This window comes from Podarcis bocagei, assembly GCF_964188305.1.
Source record: "Podarcis bocagei genome assembly, chromosome: Z".
NCBI classification, from domain to species: Eukaryota; Metazoa; Chordata; class Lepidosauria; order Squamata; family Lacertidae; genus Podarcis; species Podarcis bocagei.
In genome coordinates, this window is record NC_138140.1 from 2,913,672 (window position 1) to 2,930,023 (window position 16,352).

Genomic DNA, 16,352 nt, shown 5'->3' on the forward strand with positions numbered 1-16,352 from the left:
GGCTGCCCTTGAGACTGACCCAGAAACTCCAGGGGGTGCAGAATGCCGCAGCAAGACTCCTTACGGGGTCTTCGCTGCGAGATCATATCCATCCGGTGCTGTACCAGCTGCACTGGCTCCCGGTGGAGTACAGGATCAGGTTTAAGGTGCTGGTTTTAACCTTTAAAGCCCTATACGGCCTAGGACCCTCATACCTACGGGACCGCCTCTCCTGGTATGCCCCACAGAGGAACCTACGATCTGCAAATAATAACATCCTCAAGGTCCCAGGCCTCAGAGAGGTTAGGCTGGCCTCAACTAGAGCCAGGGCCTTCTTGGCTGCGGCTCCAATCTGGTGGAATGCTCTGTCACAAGAGACTAGGGCCCTGCGGGACCTGACATCTTTCCACAGGGCCTGCAAGACAGAGTTGTTCCGCCAGGCCTTTGGTCAGGGCGCAGCCTGACTCCCTCCTCTGGCAACCTGCACAGAATTTTGCTTAATTGGTTGCCATCAATTTGATTTAATTAATTTTTATAATGAAATATTTTTAGATTGTGTGACTATTTTACTGTTTGATTATTTTATTGTTGTTAGCCGCCCTGAGCCCGGCTTTGGCTGGGGAGGGCGGGATATAAATAAAATTTATTATTATTATTATTATTATTATTATTATTATTATTATTATTATTATTATGTTTATAAAATCATGCATGACATGGACAGAGGGGACAGAAAAGTCCCTCCCCCGCCCCCGTCAGCACAAGACCTCATGGGAATCCAGTGAAGCTGATTGTTGGAAGATTCAGGACAGAGAAAAGAAAGGACTTCTTATTGCAGGGCAAAGTTAAACCATGGCGTTCACTCCCAGAGGAAGTAGCGATGGCTGCTGATTTGGATGGCCTTAAAAGAGGATTGGATGAATTCATGGAGGAGGGCAATGCTATGAATGACTACTAGCCACAGTGGCCCTGCTCTGCTTCCATAGTCGGAGGCAATAAATGATTCTGAATCCCAGTTTCTGGAAACCACAGGAGGGGAGGGAGAGGGCTCTTTGCTCACGTTTTGCTCGTGGGTTTCCCATTGAAGAATCTGCTTGACCACCATGAAAACACGATGCTGGACTAGATGTTCCACTGGCCAGATCCAACAGGCTATTCTTACATTCTCAAGTGTTTTTATTGTTTATTTCTTGTTGTCTGATGTCCTCGGTTCCTTTGGGGAGGAAGGGCAGGATGTAAATTTAATTATTACTGTTGAATGACTATGATTTTACTAAATTATATTAAGGGTTTCGATGATTTATTGCTGTGGTTTGCTTTGTTTGATGCCCAGAATGGCTTGGGCAACCCAGTCAGATGGGTGGCATATAACAACAAAAACAGCAGCAGCAAGAACAACAACAACAACAACAAATTAATTGCTGCTATTATTATTATTATTATTATTATTATTAATGTTACTGTATTTGTTATTATAGTGTTTACAATGGGGTTCCCCCCCTTCCCCTCACTGTGCTATTGTGATTATTGTCAGCCACTTTGATCTCAATTTATGTTGCTGGAAAAAGCAAAACGCAGTCATACCTCGGGTTATGAACGCTGCGGGTTGCGTATTTTCAGGTTGCGGACCGCGCCGAACCCAGAAGTACTGGAACGATTTACTTCTGGGTTTCGGCACTCGCGCATGCGCAGAAGCGCAAAATGACGTCATGTGCATGCGCAGAAGTGCTGAATCGCATCATGCTCGTGCGCAGACGCGACACTTCAGGCTACGAGCCCTGCGGGTTGTGAACGTGCCTCCTGCACAGATGGATCATGCTCGCAACCGGAGGTACGACTGTACACATATTAAATAAATCAAACATCATCATCACTATTATTATTATTAAACATACTGATGTTATTGATGATAATAAGCCATCTAATCTGGCCCCTTGAAATGAGCAGCATCATAACCTCCTCCCCTTTACTCACTAGGGCTGCTCTATAACTCCACTGGGATAGTTCCATGTTTCGATATTTACAAGCTGTACCAGAAATGCGCTGACCCCACAGGTTGTGGAACAGGATCAGATGCCGCTGCATGGGACTATCAGGTATGCCTGGGGGAAGAGGAGTGAAATTTAACGAGAGCGCCACCTTCTCTGGTGCCCGCCAGATGCTGTGTCGACTCTGACTACCACCAGCCCTGCTGGATGACGGGCTTCTCCCAGATTTTGGAATCCCCTCCCTAGAGAAGCCAGACTGGCTCCCTCCTTGTTGTCCTTCCACCAGCAGGTGAAGATTTTTTATTTATTTTTTTGTTCCAACAGGCTTTTGGGGAAATCCCTGCTCTTAATGAAAGGCCTGGTGCTGTGCTGTATGGTTTTAACAGATTATGTGTTTTAATTATATCAGTGTTTGTTTTTTAATGGAAACCCCCTCCCCCACGTTTTTAATTGTTCTTATTTTTATCAGCAAGCTGCTCTGAGTCCCTGTGAGGGAGAAAGGCAGGGTATAAATGAATATATTTTAACGAAGATGGGGATTTAGTCCAAAAGTCTGAAGCACATCAGGTTGGCAAAGGTCACCCTGCATGCTTTATGGCAGGGGTCAGCAACCTTTTTCAGCAGGGGGCCAGTCCACTGTCCCACAGACCTTGTGGGGGGCCGGACTATATTTTGAAGCGGGGGGATGAACAAATTCCTGTGCCCCACAAAGAACCCAGAAATGCATTTTAAATAAAAGGACACATTCTACTCATGTAAAAACACGCTGATTCCTGGGCCGTCCGTGGGCCAAATTGAGAAGGTGATTGGGCCAGATCCGGCCCCCGGGCCTTAGGTTGCCTACCCATGCTTTTTTCTTTCTTTCGCTATCTCAAATCTTCTGCCCAGTGATACTAATCGTATCATTAAATACAATTAGTTGTATTTAATGATTCTTAAACTGCCTTCCAATATAAAAACTGGTTTGCAGTAGCCAATAACAACAGCAAACGAACAAGTCTGATAAATCAATCGGAGGGAGAACAACTTCCCTTTGTTCAGGATATCCATACCGTACAGTAATACCTAGGGTTAAATATGCTTCAGGTTGAGTGTTTTCAGGTTATGCTCTGCAGCGACCCAGAAGTAACGGAACGTGCTACTTCTGGGTTTTGCCGTTCGTGCATGCGCAGACGCTCAAAATGACGTCACATTCATGCACAGAAGCGGCAAATCGCGACATGTGCAGACACGCAGTCGTGGGTTGCATTCTACTCAGGATGCGAATGGGGCTCCGGAACGGATCCCGTTCGCATCCAGAGGTACCACTGTATGTAGTTTTACAATCTTCCATCCTATTTTCCCTTCTACACTTAATGAGCTCCCCCCCTCCCACTAAATTTAAGCATCCAAAACACTTCAGCTGCTGCCCATAGGGAAAGATGCTCTAGACCAGGAATTGGCAAGGTTTACTGCGCATGGGCTGGATCACTCCTACAGAGATCCTCTGTGGGCCGGACCAGTGCAGCGCGACTTCGGAAATCGCATCTGCGCATGTCTGCGACGCTGGAAATGGCTTCTGCACATGCCCAGACGCCAAAAACCGTGCCTGCGCAGAAGCAATTTCTGGCGTCTGTGCAGAAGCAATTTCCGGCGCCGCAGACATGCGCAGAAGCAATTTCCGGAGCTGTGGAAGAGAGTCCCTAGTTTAGCACTGCACGCAGGAACTTACCTATTAGTATTTCACTCCTCCCATTGCAAGGATCATCTGATCCTATTGTTTACTTTCTGTTCCGTGAGGAAGTTTTCTTTCTGCTCTGTTTTGCGATGAGACAGGACGTCTGTATGAGGGCTGCTCCTCTCACACATGTTTGTTCTTTAATCTGTAATTAGTAGAAATAAAGTAGGTATGCCCAGAGACCTCCTCACCTCCGTCTGTGCTGCTTTACTCTGCTAAGACCAGGTGCTTACAAGAGAGCAGCTGTGAGTTCCAGAACACCAGGACCCCTTCCCAGGAATGCTGCGTAGCTGTTCCAGTTGCTGGAGGTGGCCATGGGGCCTGCAGGAGTGTTCCATTATTGCTGAGCGGGCAGTTCGGTTCGGGGGTGGCTCGGGGGCCGGTTAAACGGCCTCCGTGGGCCGCTTCCAGCCCATGGGCCGCAGGTTGGGGACCCCTGGTCTAGACTGATCATTTTGGTTGCCCTTTCCTGTGCTTTCCCAAGATCTACGCTAATTCTTTTTGAGATGGGGTAGCCAGACAATCACAGAGCTTCCCAAATGCAGCTCCACCAGAGATTATACAAAAGCATTTACATTCTGCAGATGGGAGTGTGTTTAAACAGCTGTTCAATCCATAGCCCTTTCCACTTTGCTACTTTGAGCAAGTCTTCTTAATCCCCCCCCCTTTAATTGCAGTGTAGACTTCAGTGTCTCTGTTCAGTACGTTTGCATCTTATGCAGGGGTTTGATTCAAAGGGTTCTGCATATATGCAAAAACGCAGGTACTCAAACCCCTGGTAAATAGGGAACGGGGAGGGAGGCTGATGCCAGCTTGGGGAGGAAGTGCCAGGAGGCGGGCATGCAGTGTGCTCGGAACTGAGTGCCACCACCCCCTCCCCCTGTTCAGTGGGGTAGAGCCCACAAATAAGTCTTCAATCTTAAAGGTGCAGCTTACCGTATTTTTCGCCCTATAGGACGCACCGGCCCATAGGACGCACCAAGTTTTTTGGGGAGGAAATCAAGGGAAAAAAATTTATTTCCCCCCCAGGTTTGCGCAGCCATCCCCAAGCAAGAAGAGAGAGACAGAGCGCTCCATCTCCCTCTTCTGCCTTCAGGGACAGCATCTCTAGCCTCCGTGGGGCAGCGGCTTGCCCCGCTGTCCCCCAGCTTATGGGGCTGGCGATGGGGAGAAGCAAGCTTGCTTCTCTCCCCCCCCCCCCGCCAGCCTCCAGATCAGGTCCGGGAATAGCGGGGTGGCGGCGCTCCGCCTCCCTGCTATCCCCCGAGCTTATGGGCTGCAGGCTGCTGCCTGCAAGCCTTGCGACCCCGCAGGACCTCGCGCCGGGATCCGGGGGGTGGCACGGAGCTGCAGGAAGCCCTGGAGCACAGGCAGCTCCGCGCCACCCTCCGGAGCCCCGCGCAGCTTCGCGCCGGGATCGGGAGGGTGGCGCGGAGGTGCCTGTGCTCCAGGGCTTCTTGCAGCTCCGCGCCACCCTCTGGAGCCCCGCGCAGCTTCGCTCCGGGATCGGGAGGGTGGCGCGGAGCTGCAAGAAGCCCTGGAGCACAGGCAGCTCCCCGCCACCCTCCGGAGCTCCGCGCAGCTTCGCGCCGGGATCGGGAGGGTGGCGCGGAGGTGCCTGTGTTCCAGGGCTTCTTGCAGCTCCGCGCCACCCTCTGGAGCCCCCGCAGCTCCGCGCCGGGATCGGGAGGGTGGCGCGGAGCTGCAAGAAGCCCTGGAGCGCAGGCAGCTCCGCGCCGCCCTCCGGAGCCCCGCGCAGCTTCGCGCCGGGATCGGGAGGGTGGCACGGAGGTGCCTGTGCTCCAGGGCTTCTTGCAGCTCCGCGCCACCCTCCGGAGCCCTGCGCAGCTTCGCGCCGGGATCGGGAGGGTGGCGCGGAGCTGCAAGAAGCCCTGGAGCGCAGGCAGCTCCGCGCCACCCTCCAGAGCCCTGCGCAGCTTCGCGCCGGGATCGGGAGGGTGGCGCGGAGCTGCAAGAAGCCCTGGAGCACAGGCAGCTCCCCGCCACCCTCCGGAGCTCCGTGCAGCTTCGCGCCGGGATCGGGAGGGTGGCGCGGAGGTGCCTGTGCTCCAGGGCTTCTTGCAGCTCCGCGCCACCCTCCGGAGCCCTGCGCAGCTTCGCGCCGGGATCGGGAGGGTGGCGCGGAGCTGCAAGAAGCCCTGGAGCGCAGGCAGCTCCGCGCCACCCTCCAGAGCCCTGCGCAGCTTCGCGCCGGGATCGGGAGGGTGGCGCGGAGCTGCAAGAAGCCCTGGAGCACAGGCAGCTCCCCGCCACCCTCCGGAGCTCCGCGCAGCTTCGCGCCGGGATCGGGAGGGTGGCGCGGAGCTGCAAGAAGCCCTGGAGCGCAGGCAGCTCCGCGCCACCCTTCGGAGCTCCGCGCAGCTTCGCGCCGGGATCGGGAGGGTGGCGCGGAGCTGCAAGAAGCCCTGGAGCGCAGGCAGCTCCGCGCCGCCCTCCGGAGCCCCGCGCAGCTTCGCGCCGGGATCGGGAGGGTGGCGCGGAGCTGCAAGAAGCCCTGGAGCGCAGGCAGCTCCGCGCCGCCCTCCGGAGCCCCGCGCAGCTTCGCCCCGGGATCGGGAGGGTGGCGCGGAGCTGCAAGAAGCCCTGGAGCGCAGGCAGCTCCGCGCCACCCTTCGGAGCTCCGCGCAGCTTCGCGCCGGGATCGGGAGGGTGGCGCGGAGCTGCAAGAAGCCCGGGAAAGCCTGCATTCGCCCCATAGGACGCACACACATTTCCCCTTCATTTTTGGAGGGGAAAAAGTGCGTCCTATAGGGCGAAAAATACGGTATTTACAGGTGCAGCTTATATTCGGGCCAATACGGTCCCTCTCCCATAACACCACATACCACCCCTTGTATACGATTGCATTCCACGTACGATACCATGGAATCATGATATCATGATACCACACAATCATGAAATCACGATACCTTGATCTCACGCTATGATTTCATGAAATCAGCGTAATCATGGAATCACGACACCTTGATCTCACGCTATGATTTCATGAAATCAGCGTAATCATGGAATCACGACACCTTGATCTCACGCTATGATTTCATGAAATCAGCGTAATCATGGAATCATGACACCTTGATCTCACGCTATGATTTCATGAAATCAGCGTAATCATGGAATCATGATATCTTGGTCTCGCGCTATGATTTCATGAAATCATAGCGCAATCATGGAATCACGACACCTTGATCTCACGCTATGATTTCATGAAATCAGCGTAATCATGGAATCATGACACCTTGATCTCACGCTATGATTTCATGAAATCAGCGTAATCATGGAATCATGACACCTTGATCTCACGCTATGATTTCATGAAATCAGCATAATTATGGAATCATGACACCTTGATCTCACGCTATGATTTCATGAAATCAGCGTAATCTTGGAATCATGATATCTTGATCTCGCGCTATGATTTCATGAAATCATAGCGCAATCATGGAATCACGACACCTTGATCTCACGCTATGATTTCATGAAATCAGTGTAATCATGGAATCATGACACCTTGATCTCACGCTATGATTTCATGAAATCAGTGTAATCATGGAATCATGACACCTTGATCTCGCGCTATGATTTCATGAAATCAGCGTAATCATGGAATCATGACACCTTGATCTCGCGCTATGATTTCATGAAATCAGCGTAATCATGGAATCATGACACCTTGATCTCACGCTATGATTTCATGAAATCAGCGTAATCATGGAATCATGACACCTTGATCTCACGCTGATTTCATGAAATCAGCGTAATCATGGAATCATGACACCTTGATCTCATGCTATGATTTCATGAAATCAGCGTAATCATGGAATCATGACACCTTGATCTCACGCTATGATTTCATGAAATCAGCGTAATCATGGAATCATGACACCTTGATCTCGCGCTATGATTTCGTGAAATCAGCGTAATCATGGAATCATGACACCTTGATCTCGCGCTATGATTTCGTGAAATCAGCGTAATCATGGAATCATGACACCTTGATCTCACGCTATGATTTCATGAAATCAGCGTAATCATGGAATCATGACACCTTGAGCTCACGTTATGATTTCATGAAATCAGCGTAATCATGGAATCATGACACCTTGATCTCACGCTATGATTTCATGAAATCAGCGTAATCATGGAATCATGACACCTTGATCTCACGCTGATTTCATGAAATCAGCGTAATCATGGAATCATGACACCTTGATCTCGCGCTATGATTTCATGAAATCAGCGTAATCATGGAATCATGACACCTTGATCTCACGCTGATTTCATGAAATCAGCGTAATCATGGAATCATGACACCTTGATCTCACGCTATGATTTCATGAAATCAGCGTAATCATGGAATCATGACACCTTGATCTCGCGCTATGATTTCATGAAATCAGCGTAATCATGAAATCATGACACCTTGATCACGCGCTATGATTTCATGAAATCAGCGTAATCATGGAATCATGACACCTTGATATCGCACTATGATTTCATTAAGTCATAGCGCACAATCATGAAATCACATTGCGCAATCATGAAATGGTATCACACAATCATGAAATCATGCTATTTTCATTTCACACTGATTTTACACAAGCATATGATTGCATGATACCGTATTGGCCCAAATATAAGCTGCACTCCCCCCAAAAATTCTGACTGTGAAAAGTTAAAGTGCAGCTTATATTCAGAACCGAGCACTGCATGACCGCCTCCCAACACTACCACCCTGAACGGGGTGCTGGGAGGCACTACCTCCCCAAGCTGGTGCCCCCCGTTCAGGATGGTAGTGTTGGGAGGCGTTAGTACCGGGAGGTACTTTTCAAGCATCTCAAGGCTTCAGAGCCAGGGCATGGATAGGGGCTTGCCTCCCCTTTCCCAAACAAGTTTTTCCCAGCGCAAAAAAGAGCTTTTAAGATCTTTGCCTTGCTTAGGGAGCAGGGTTCTCTCTGTGTACCAGGCTCTGAATGCTCTCGCAACAGTTCATGAGGCCTTCCTAGTTCCCACAAAATCTTGTGGGAGCATCCCAGACGCAAGACATGGAGAGGGCCTTGCTCCCAGGCAAGGCAGAGAGCTTAAAAGCTATTTTGTGCTAGGTCTTCCCAGTGCAAAAAGAGCCAGCTTGCTTGCATTTAACTTTTGGGATTCCATCCAGTGCCCTTCAGCAGCATATGGCTGAAATTGTGCAAGTTCAATGCAGGTAATATGTGATCCTACTGCACTGAGAGTCTCAAGCATCCTCACGAAGGGAAGCCACCTTCTGGCCCAGCACGTACTTTTCCAAGAAAGTCACCTCTGGTGCAGAACGAAACACACATGCTCACATTTCATTGCCATTTTTGCCCTCTTTGGGACCAGTACCGCTGCTGAAATATCAGTTCTTTCTTCAGGCCTGCACTGAAATCAACTTAACCTTCAACAGCAACAATGTGACCGACATGTTCCCAGAGATCCCCTTCACAGATGCTGCCAGGGAGCAGTACTGCTTTCAGAAATGGGGGGTCCGCCCTCGGCCGTCATGGCTACGGACCAGCTTCTGGGGTGGTGGTAAGCAGACAGGTTTTTCTTCATTCCTTCTCCCTTTGGCTTGGGATTGTACCTCACTGGTGAGATCGGCAAGCAGAAACCCTTTTCAGCAAACCTTGTCACCTCCCGATGGGTGCCCTGATGGGAGAGCTGCTGCCAGCCAGAGTAGCCAACATTGGTTTGAGGTACAGATGGTCCAACTCTGTAACAAGGCAGCTCCCTCCCCTCCCCAGTCTAGAGCACGTCCTTTTCCTCGACTGCCTTCAATGCAGACCTCCCCTTGAATTTCAGCTAGCCCATGAAAGACTTCAGGCATTACATTTGGGAGTCTATTTCATGAGTTGTCACCATACTGCTTTCTACTGGGTCAGACTATTGCCTCATCTAGCTCAGTATTGTCCACACTGACTGGCAAGGGCTCCCCATGATTTCCGGCTGGGGCTTCTCCCAGCTGTACCAGGGGTTGAACCTAGGACCTTCTGCAAGCAAAGCAGGAGCTCTGCCACTGGGCTTCAGCTCATCATGCAGCTGCTTTGGTGCAATTTAAAGAGTTTCTACCAGGCAAGCGAATCATCTTATTTAGTATCTTGCTTAATACCCTCAGATCTGACTGCTGCAAGCAACATCATCTTCTCAAACGGAGACTTGGATCCCTGGGCCAGTGGCGGAGTAAGTTATCACCCTCTCCAAATTCTGCCTGCTCTTTTATAGCTGTCAGCTTGAAGACTTTGCCTGGCCCCAGAAAGGTCTGACTTCCGTTCATTGTCATTGCAGGTTAGAAAGAACCTGAGCTCCTCGTTGATAGCGATATTCATCAAGGGAGGTGCCCACCACCTAGATCTCAGGTATGTATTTGCAGAAATTGTCAGGAGCTATGTAACCAACATGGGTGCCACCACTGAAGGTTTAATGAATCCTTCAAGATCCTCCTTCAGGCAGGAAGTCCTTTTAAAAACCCATAAGTACCGTATTTGTGGCTCCATAAGATGCACCTAGTTTTTAGAGGAAAACAAGAAAAAAAATATTCCAAATGAAACAGTGGATGTATGATTTTTGTGGTTCATGCTGTGGCCACAGACATGTGATTTGACGGTGAGTTTGGGGTAGCCCAATGCAAAAATCCTGAGAATCCATGTGGATCCGTGCTTTGTAACCACGCTTTTGCGCCATTGCGGCCCCACAAAACAGTGGATGTGTGGGGGGTTTTTGGTGCAGGCTGTAGCCATGGACATGCTATGTAATCTGATGGTGAATTTGGGGTGGCCCAATGCAAAAATCCTGAGGATCTATGGGCTTTTACCTCCCCCCTCCCAGGTAGCCTCCTTTATCGTTAGCATCCCTTATCTCGCTTACCAATCAGCTGCTTCCTTTCAACACTCCCTTCCCTCGTTTGCCTTAGTGTCGTTTCCTTAGCTGGAGCAGTTTTTTGTGCCTCCTTTTCTTCCAATTTCTCTCATTGCTTTAGTCTTCCTGTCTCCTCTCCTTGCAAGTTCGCTGTCTTTACCTCCCCCCTCCCAGGCAGCCTCCTTTATTGTTAGCATCCCTTATGTCCCTCCCTGATCGCTTGCCAATCACCGGCTTTGTTTCAACACCCATTTCCCTTTTTCAAAAAAATGAGCATGATCTGCTTTTCGCCCCTGGGCAATTTGGCTCCAGGGTCCACGCATTTGCTCCACAAGACGCACAGACATTTCCCCTTACTTTTTAGGAAGAAAAAAGTGTGTCTTATGGAGTGAAAAATGTGGTAAATACATTTTTAACTCTTCACTTATTTTATGCCATTCAGCCAGCCTTTCCCAACTGGGCACCCTCCAGATGTTTTGAACTACAACAGCCATTAACATCCAAAACATCAGGAGGGTACCAGGTTAGTACAGTGGTACCTCGCAAGACGAATGCCTTGCAAGACGAAAAACGCGCAAGACAAAAGAGTTTTCCGTTTTTTGAGTCGTTCCGCAAGATGAATTTCCCTATGGGCTTGCTTCGCAAGGCGAAACGTCTTGCGAGTTCTTGCGAGTTTGTTTCCTTTTTCTTAAAGCCGCTAAGCCGCTAATAGCCGTGCTTCGCAAGACGAAAAAAACCGCAAGATGAAGAGACTCGCGGAACGGATTAATTTTGTCTTGCGAGGCACCACTGTATATTGCATTAAGCAATTCAATCTGGGCTATTTCAGTGCAGGTATGTTAAGATCCCCAGCTCCTCGTTCTCTCTTCTCCAGTGCAAGACCAGCCCTTGTTAGTATCTTAGCAGCCACTTGAATAAATTCACAGAAGATAGGACCAACACCTGTGATAGATAAATAGAGCCTCTGTGTTTAGAGGCAGTTTACCCCAGGGGAGCAGGTGTAAACCAGAGGGGTCATTTCATCCCAAAAAGAGCTCCAAAATAGCCGAACTGAAAAACTGCCAGCTGTGGTTCCCTGGATTTGGCATCTGCTTCCTGTGGGCTTTATGTGTCCCAACAGGGGTTCCAACCCAGCAGATCCACCTTCCGCCAGAGAGGCTCGTCTCCAAGAAGCAAACATCATCCGTGACTGGGTCAAGGCAGCAGCTGGGGCCTCGAAGCAGCTCACTCCCAACCACCATCCAGCCAGACTTTAGCAGGAGTCGTCAAGGCAGCATTTGGGTACCAAAACCAGCTAGGAGTCCTGCCTACGGTTTGCCAGTTGGTTGTTGGGCTGCTGAGTCAATGACACTTCTCTGCAACAGGATTGTAAAAACAAGAATAAAACTGGAGATTCCCTCAGGAGCTCTATCCTGCTTTGTTTGTGTTTCCTGAACATTGGATCGGGTCCAGGTATACATGACAGACATTATTTCCTATAGTGAGACAGCCAGCTCTCTCCGGAGAAAGGAACAGGGACTTCTGCCATTAACTGCTCTCGCTAGATGAGGCTTTCAAGCTCACTCGTTGCCATTGCTGAGAACAAGAAGAACAGCCTGTGTCTTAATGGAGCTTATAACCGATCCCAAGTGTTGGAGGCAAGTATGCTGATTATTCTACCCTCTCATTGAAATCACTTGGAATAAGCTCAGGCTCCCGCACACCAAGTCGGAGCGTTGGCCTGTCTAGCCCAGTACTCAGTTGTTCCCCCCCATCTCGGGCCCGTTACCTGCACCGTGCACCTTTTAACTGTGGAGACACCAAGGGTTGCACCTGGGGGCTTCTGCATGTAAAGCAGGTATCCTGCGACAGAGCTACGCCCCCCCCCCAAGGGTGTTCGCAGCCAGCCTTAAAGGAACACATGGATGGGCATTGCTCTCTAGCTGTTCTGCGGACCACTAGTGTCAATGAGTTTGTTTGTTTGTTTGTTTGTTTTGGTCACTGCCTGCAGCTTGACTGAAATGTGGCACCTGTGCCCCATTTAGTTCAGTGCAAGATCAAGCAAAGTCAGGTGCTGAGCAGCCCAGAGGGTGTGAGGATGCATAAGCAGTAAACCAGAACACCAGGAAACCAGGAAAAAAACAGCGTCTCAAAATAAATTACAAGTTTATTAAAGTGGAATAGAATTCTGTGGATTAGCTTGACTAAATACAATGGGTTTTTTTTTTTATTTAAATCATATTTAAGATATATTTCTTCCACTTCTTAAAAAGGTGAAGTACACCAAAAATCATTTGCACATTCACAATGGGATGGGCTCATCTATGTAACAAATATGGTGGACCAGATAACAAACACAGCAAGGCTTCATTCTTTTTTCTTCTTTGGCAGGGGAAGAGAAGGAAGGCAGTCAGCTTTAGAGCAGCTGCATGGGGGAAGGGAATAGGCTAAGTCTTGGAAGCTCCTCCACCCTGCAGCTCCTGTGCCAAACGGAGGAGTAAACGCAGCAGCAACTGAGCATCTAGGCATGAGGTTTGGTGGTTGGAAGATCTGGCCTTCACTTCCTATCAGTTTGCAGCAAGTTGCCAACTAGACTCCTGGTTGTTGTTTCTGTTGCTCGGAGGAAGAGGATGGGAAACTCCTGTTTCCCCTCCTTTAAGACATTGGAGAAAGAACTGGCAATCTTCATAGGCAGCATTTCACAGTAAGACATGTTCCTATTCACAACACTGTACCCATAACCCACCTGCCTACACATAACCATGGAAGATGTAACACGGAATGTCTGCAGACCTGTGGCACTGCAGAGCGAGAAAAATGACAATACAGGGGTTTTTTTCTTCTTTTTTGGAAGTGCTTTGAAAGACGAGAGAATGAAGAGGATTTGGCTTTTTTGGGGAGCTGTGAATATTCTGCATGTGAGGGGAGTGAGAATTCAGGATTCTGCACCAACAAAAGCCACATTCTGCAGGTGCAGCTTATTTGTTCTGCTGTTAGTCTCTGGGTGGGGGCCCAAGAGTTGGAGAGCGTGTTCCAGCACGGTAGGTTGCTCAGTGCCAAAAAGACTCCACCTTGTGCCTGGCTAGCTGCATGTTACCAAGGGATACATCATCACCTGTCTACCAGCTTCTGCCTCCTTCCTAGGGAAAGCACTCGCCTCCAGCTCCTACACCCACTCATCCCCCCCTTTACCCTTGGGTGTAGAAGGCCCCAGTGCAAAGTTTAAGCGTTGGCCTTCCCAAGATGGGGCAACTGTTCAGCTTTAGAATATGGCTTTTAAATTCCAGGGTGCACTTGGGTGAGGAGAGTGGGGAACAGGAACACCACAGTATTCTAAATGACACACACAAACACGCACACATAAATCTTTCTTGGACGAATGTTCCAGTACTGCCCAGGGCAGGCAGGGTCATGTGGCTTGTGGCTGCTTTTCTGCTGCCACTCAGGAGACACTGCCCTACAACCGGGAAGACAGGCTTCGTGTAAAACAACTGGCATCCAGTGCCTTCCTCTGAAAATCCAAGGTTACAGCAGCAAAATTTGGAATTATTAATCCTTAGCAATTATATTGCACTTTTTATCTCTGAGATCCTAGCCGCCATCCTGCAAGGTAGGGCTGCTGCAATCCATGCACTTTTGCAGGGAAGCTTGAGGCTGAGACTATACCTAGCAGTGGTGAGACTTGGAACTGGATCACCACCCGCAGGGTCTTGTCCACTGCGCTGCTCCAGCTATTAAGTCAGCAGCCAAACCTCAGTCTCTGAAAACTTGCTTTTTTATTGGAAAGTCTTAAGACAAGTTGTTGTTGTTCAGCTCTTGTTCTGGGCAAAGCGAGTCCACCACCAACACCATATGTGCCAGATTTGATACAGCTCGCAAAATACACTCTGAAATTCTGTCAGAATTCTAAAAAATAAAAGACAAGTAGGATCTACCAAGAACATAATTCATTGCAGGAAATTCTCGTGCCAGTCCAAGCTCTGCTCTCTTATTCATTCCGACATGGAAGCCACAGGGCATCTTCCCACTAATTTGTTACCCCTTGATATTTAAATAATTTGTTCCAGCTCAAAAACAGCGACTAAGCGGTTACAAGACAGGCCTGACAGAATGTACTACTGAGAAAAACAGGAAGCAACAGAGGCTGGGAATTCCACGGCAGGCAATGAAAATTGCTGGGTGACTGGTCAGCCCCCAAACTAGAGAGGATAGTCTCCAGCACCCTCTCCACCCCTCCAATCTGGGATTCCTCTTCTGGAGTTTGGGATTCAGTGGAAGCAGGAGGAGGTGGAAGAAATAATGGCTAACAAACTATAAGGGAGAGGTGGTGCTGTGCAAGCATAAGCAAAAAGAGAACTACAGACAAGACATTTCTGAAACATGTACCCTGAATTCCACCTGAAGCCATAGCAAGGGCAAATGAAAGGGTAGCACATGCAACAGACCTGGGAAAAGGAGAAATGCCCCCGCTCCTTAGTTGACCTAAACTCAGGTTATTGCACAAGGCCCTTCACCACCCTGAGCTAACCCTGGAGGTGGCCAGCAAGACGAAGAACAGGAAGCAGGAGCATCAGAGCCAGAATACTGCCAAAGAGCCCCCTACTGCCTCAAACTAAGCTTTCCCCTTAGCAAGAGCTTTCAAGACCTCAAAACCCCATTAGGTTATTTAATACATTTGCACTTAATACATTAGGTTTACTCCTTGACCTGTATTTAAAAAGCCACCACAGCATTTTCTTATCAAGCCTACTGTTTCAGGAGAATCAATACAAATCAATACATCCTCTGTGCTAACCCATTTCCTAACAGTCACAATCATTACCATTCTCTTTGACTTCACCATAGAAACTGGACCCTGGAAGCAACTGCTTCCTAGCTGTGTACACCAAACAAGAACCCTCTTTTCCAGCAAAGGCCCAGCTGAGCCAGCACACAGCGAAGGAAAGAACAGCAAGCCTGCTTATTTCAGGCATGGGTTCCAATCCACGGGAGGAAATGGCAACGACCGCACACATTTATTCAGGACTCCTGGAGCTTCAGGAAGCAGCTTTCAGTTGGAATACCTGAGCTGAAACATTAACTATACATATATAAACTTCTGCACAGATAACCCTTTTTTTTTTTAGAATGTAAAATTTCTTTTTCACATTGTCTTCCTGCATTTTTGCAGATAAGTTAAATATAGAGTGACACACCTAGAAGTGTACACAACCCTCCACCCAAACCAGCAGCCTCTGCATTTAAACTGCCCCACAGTTCACAACGGTACGAGCATCACAAGATTATTCAGAGAGCCATGAAGATGTCGCCACTGGTAACACTGCTAAAAAAGGTCAGCTTTTTTTGTGTGGCCAGCGGTAGAGCCCTCTGGCTTGGAATGTAAGTGGAAAATCAGCAAACTGCACCAGCAACAAGGATTCTAAATCTGGGATGAGGATGCCTATCTCTTTCTGTTCCCTCTACCATACAGACATGGCACAGGCTCATACAGTGGAACGATGCTGTAAAGTGAGAGCAGCCTGGCGTTCCCAAATGAGTCTCCTCTCACCAGGACGTTCATTCGGACACCAATACGAAATCTAAGGCTTGGTGGATCTCACCAGGTCAAATAAATGTGATCCCTGTTTCTCCTCTCAAATGTCTCGTGCTCCAGGCAGGATTCAGCATTGAACTTCATTGCTTGCCCAACCAAGTCTTTGTGGACGGAGAAATAAGACGCAAGGGTAGTGTGGTGGGGGAGGGGGTGTATGTCTGGAGCTCCCCTTCCGTAAACCTTTCTGACGTGCTGCCAGCAA

The 16,352-nt window shown here is 49.2% G+C and overlaps 1 protein-coding gene across 1 annotated transcript in view; it reads left to right on the forward strand.

Annotated features, from left to right (window-relative positions):
• DPP7 (dipeptidyl peptidase 7) overlaps nt 1–14,910 on the forward strand; it is a 35,546-nt gene extending 20,636 nt beyond the window's left edge. The window contains exons 9-13 of the mRNA XM_081179785.1: nt 1,957–2,075; nt 9,099–9,255; nt 9,839–9,903; nt 10,009–10,079; nt 11,699–14,910. Coding sequence (XP_081035911.1) covers nt 1,957–2,075; nt 9,099–9,255; nt 9,839–9,903; nt 10,009–10,079; nt 11,699–11,834 — 548 coding nt within the window. The 3' untranslated portion in view covers nt 11,835–14,910. The remainder of the gene's footprint in view (nt 1–1,956; nt 2,076–9,098; nt 9,256–9,838; nt 9,904–10,008; nt 10,080–11,698) is intronic.
• The last annotated feature ends 1,442 nt before the right edge of the window (nt 14,911–16,352 follow it).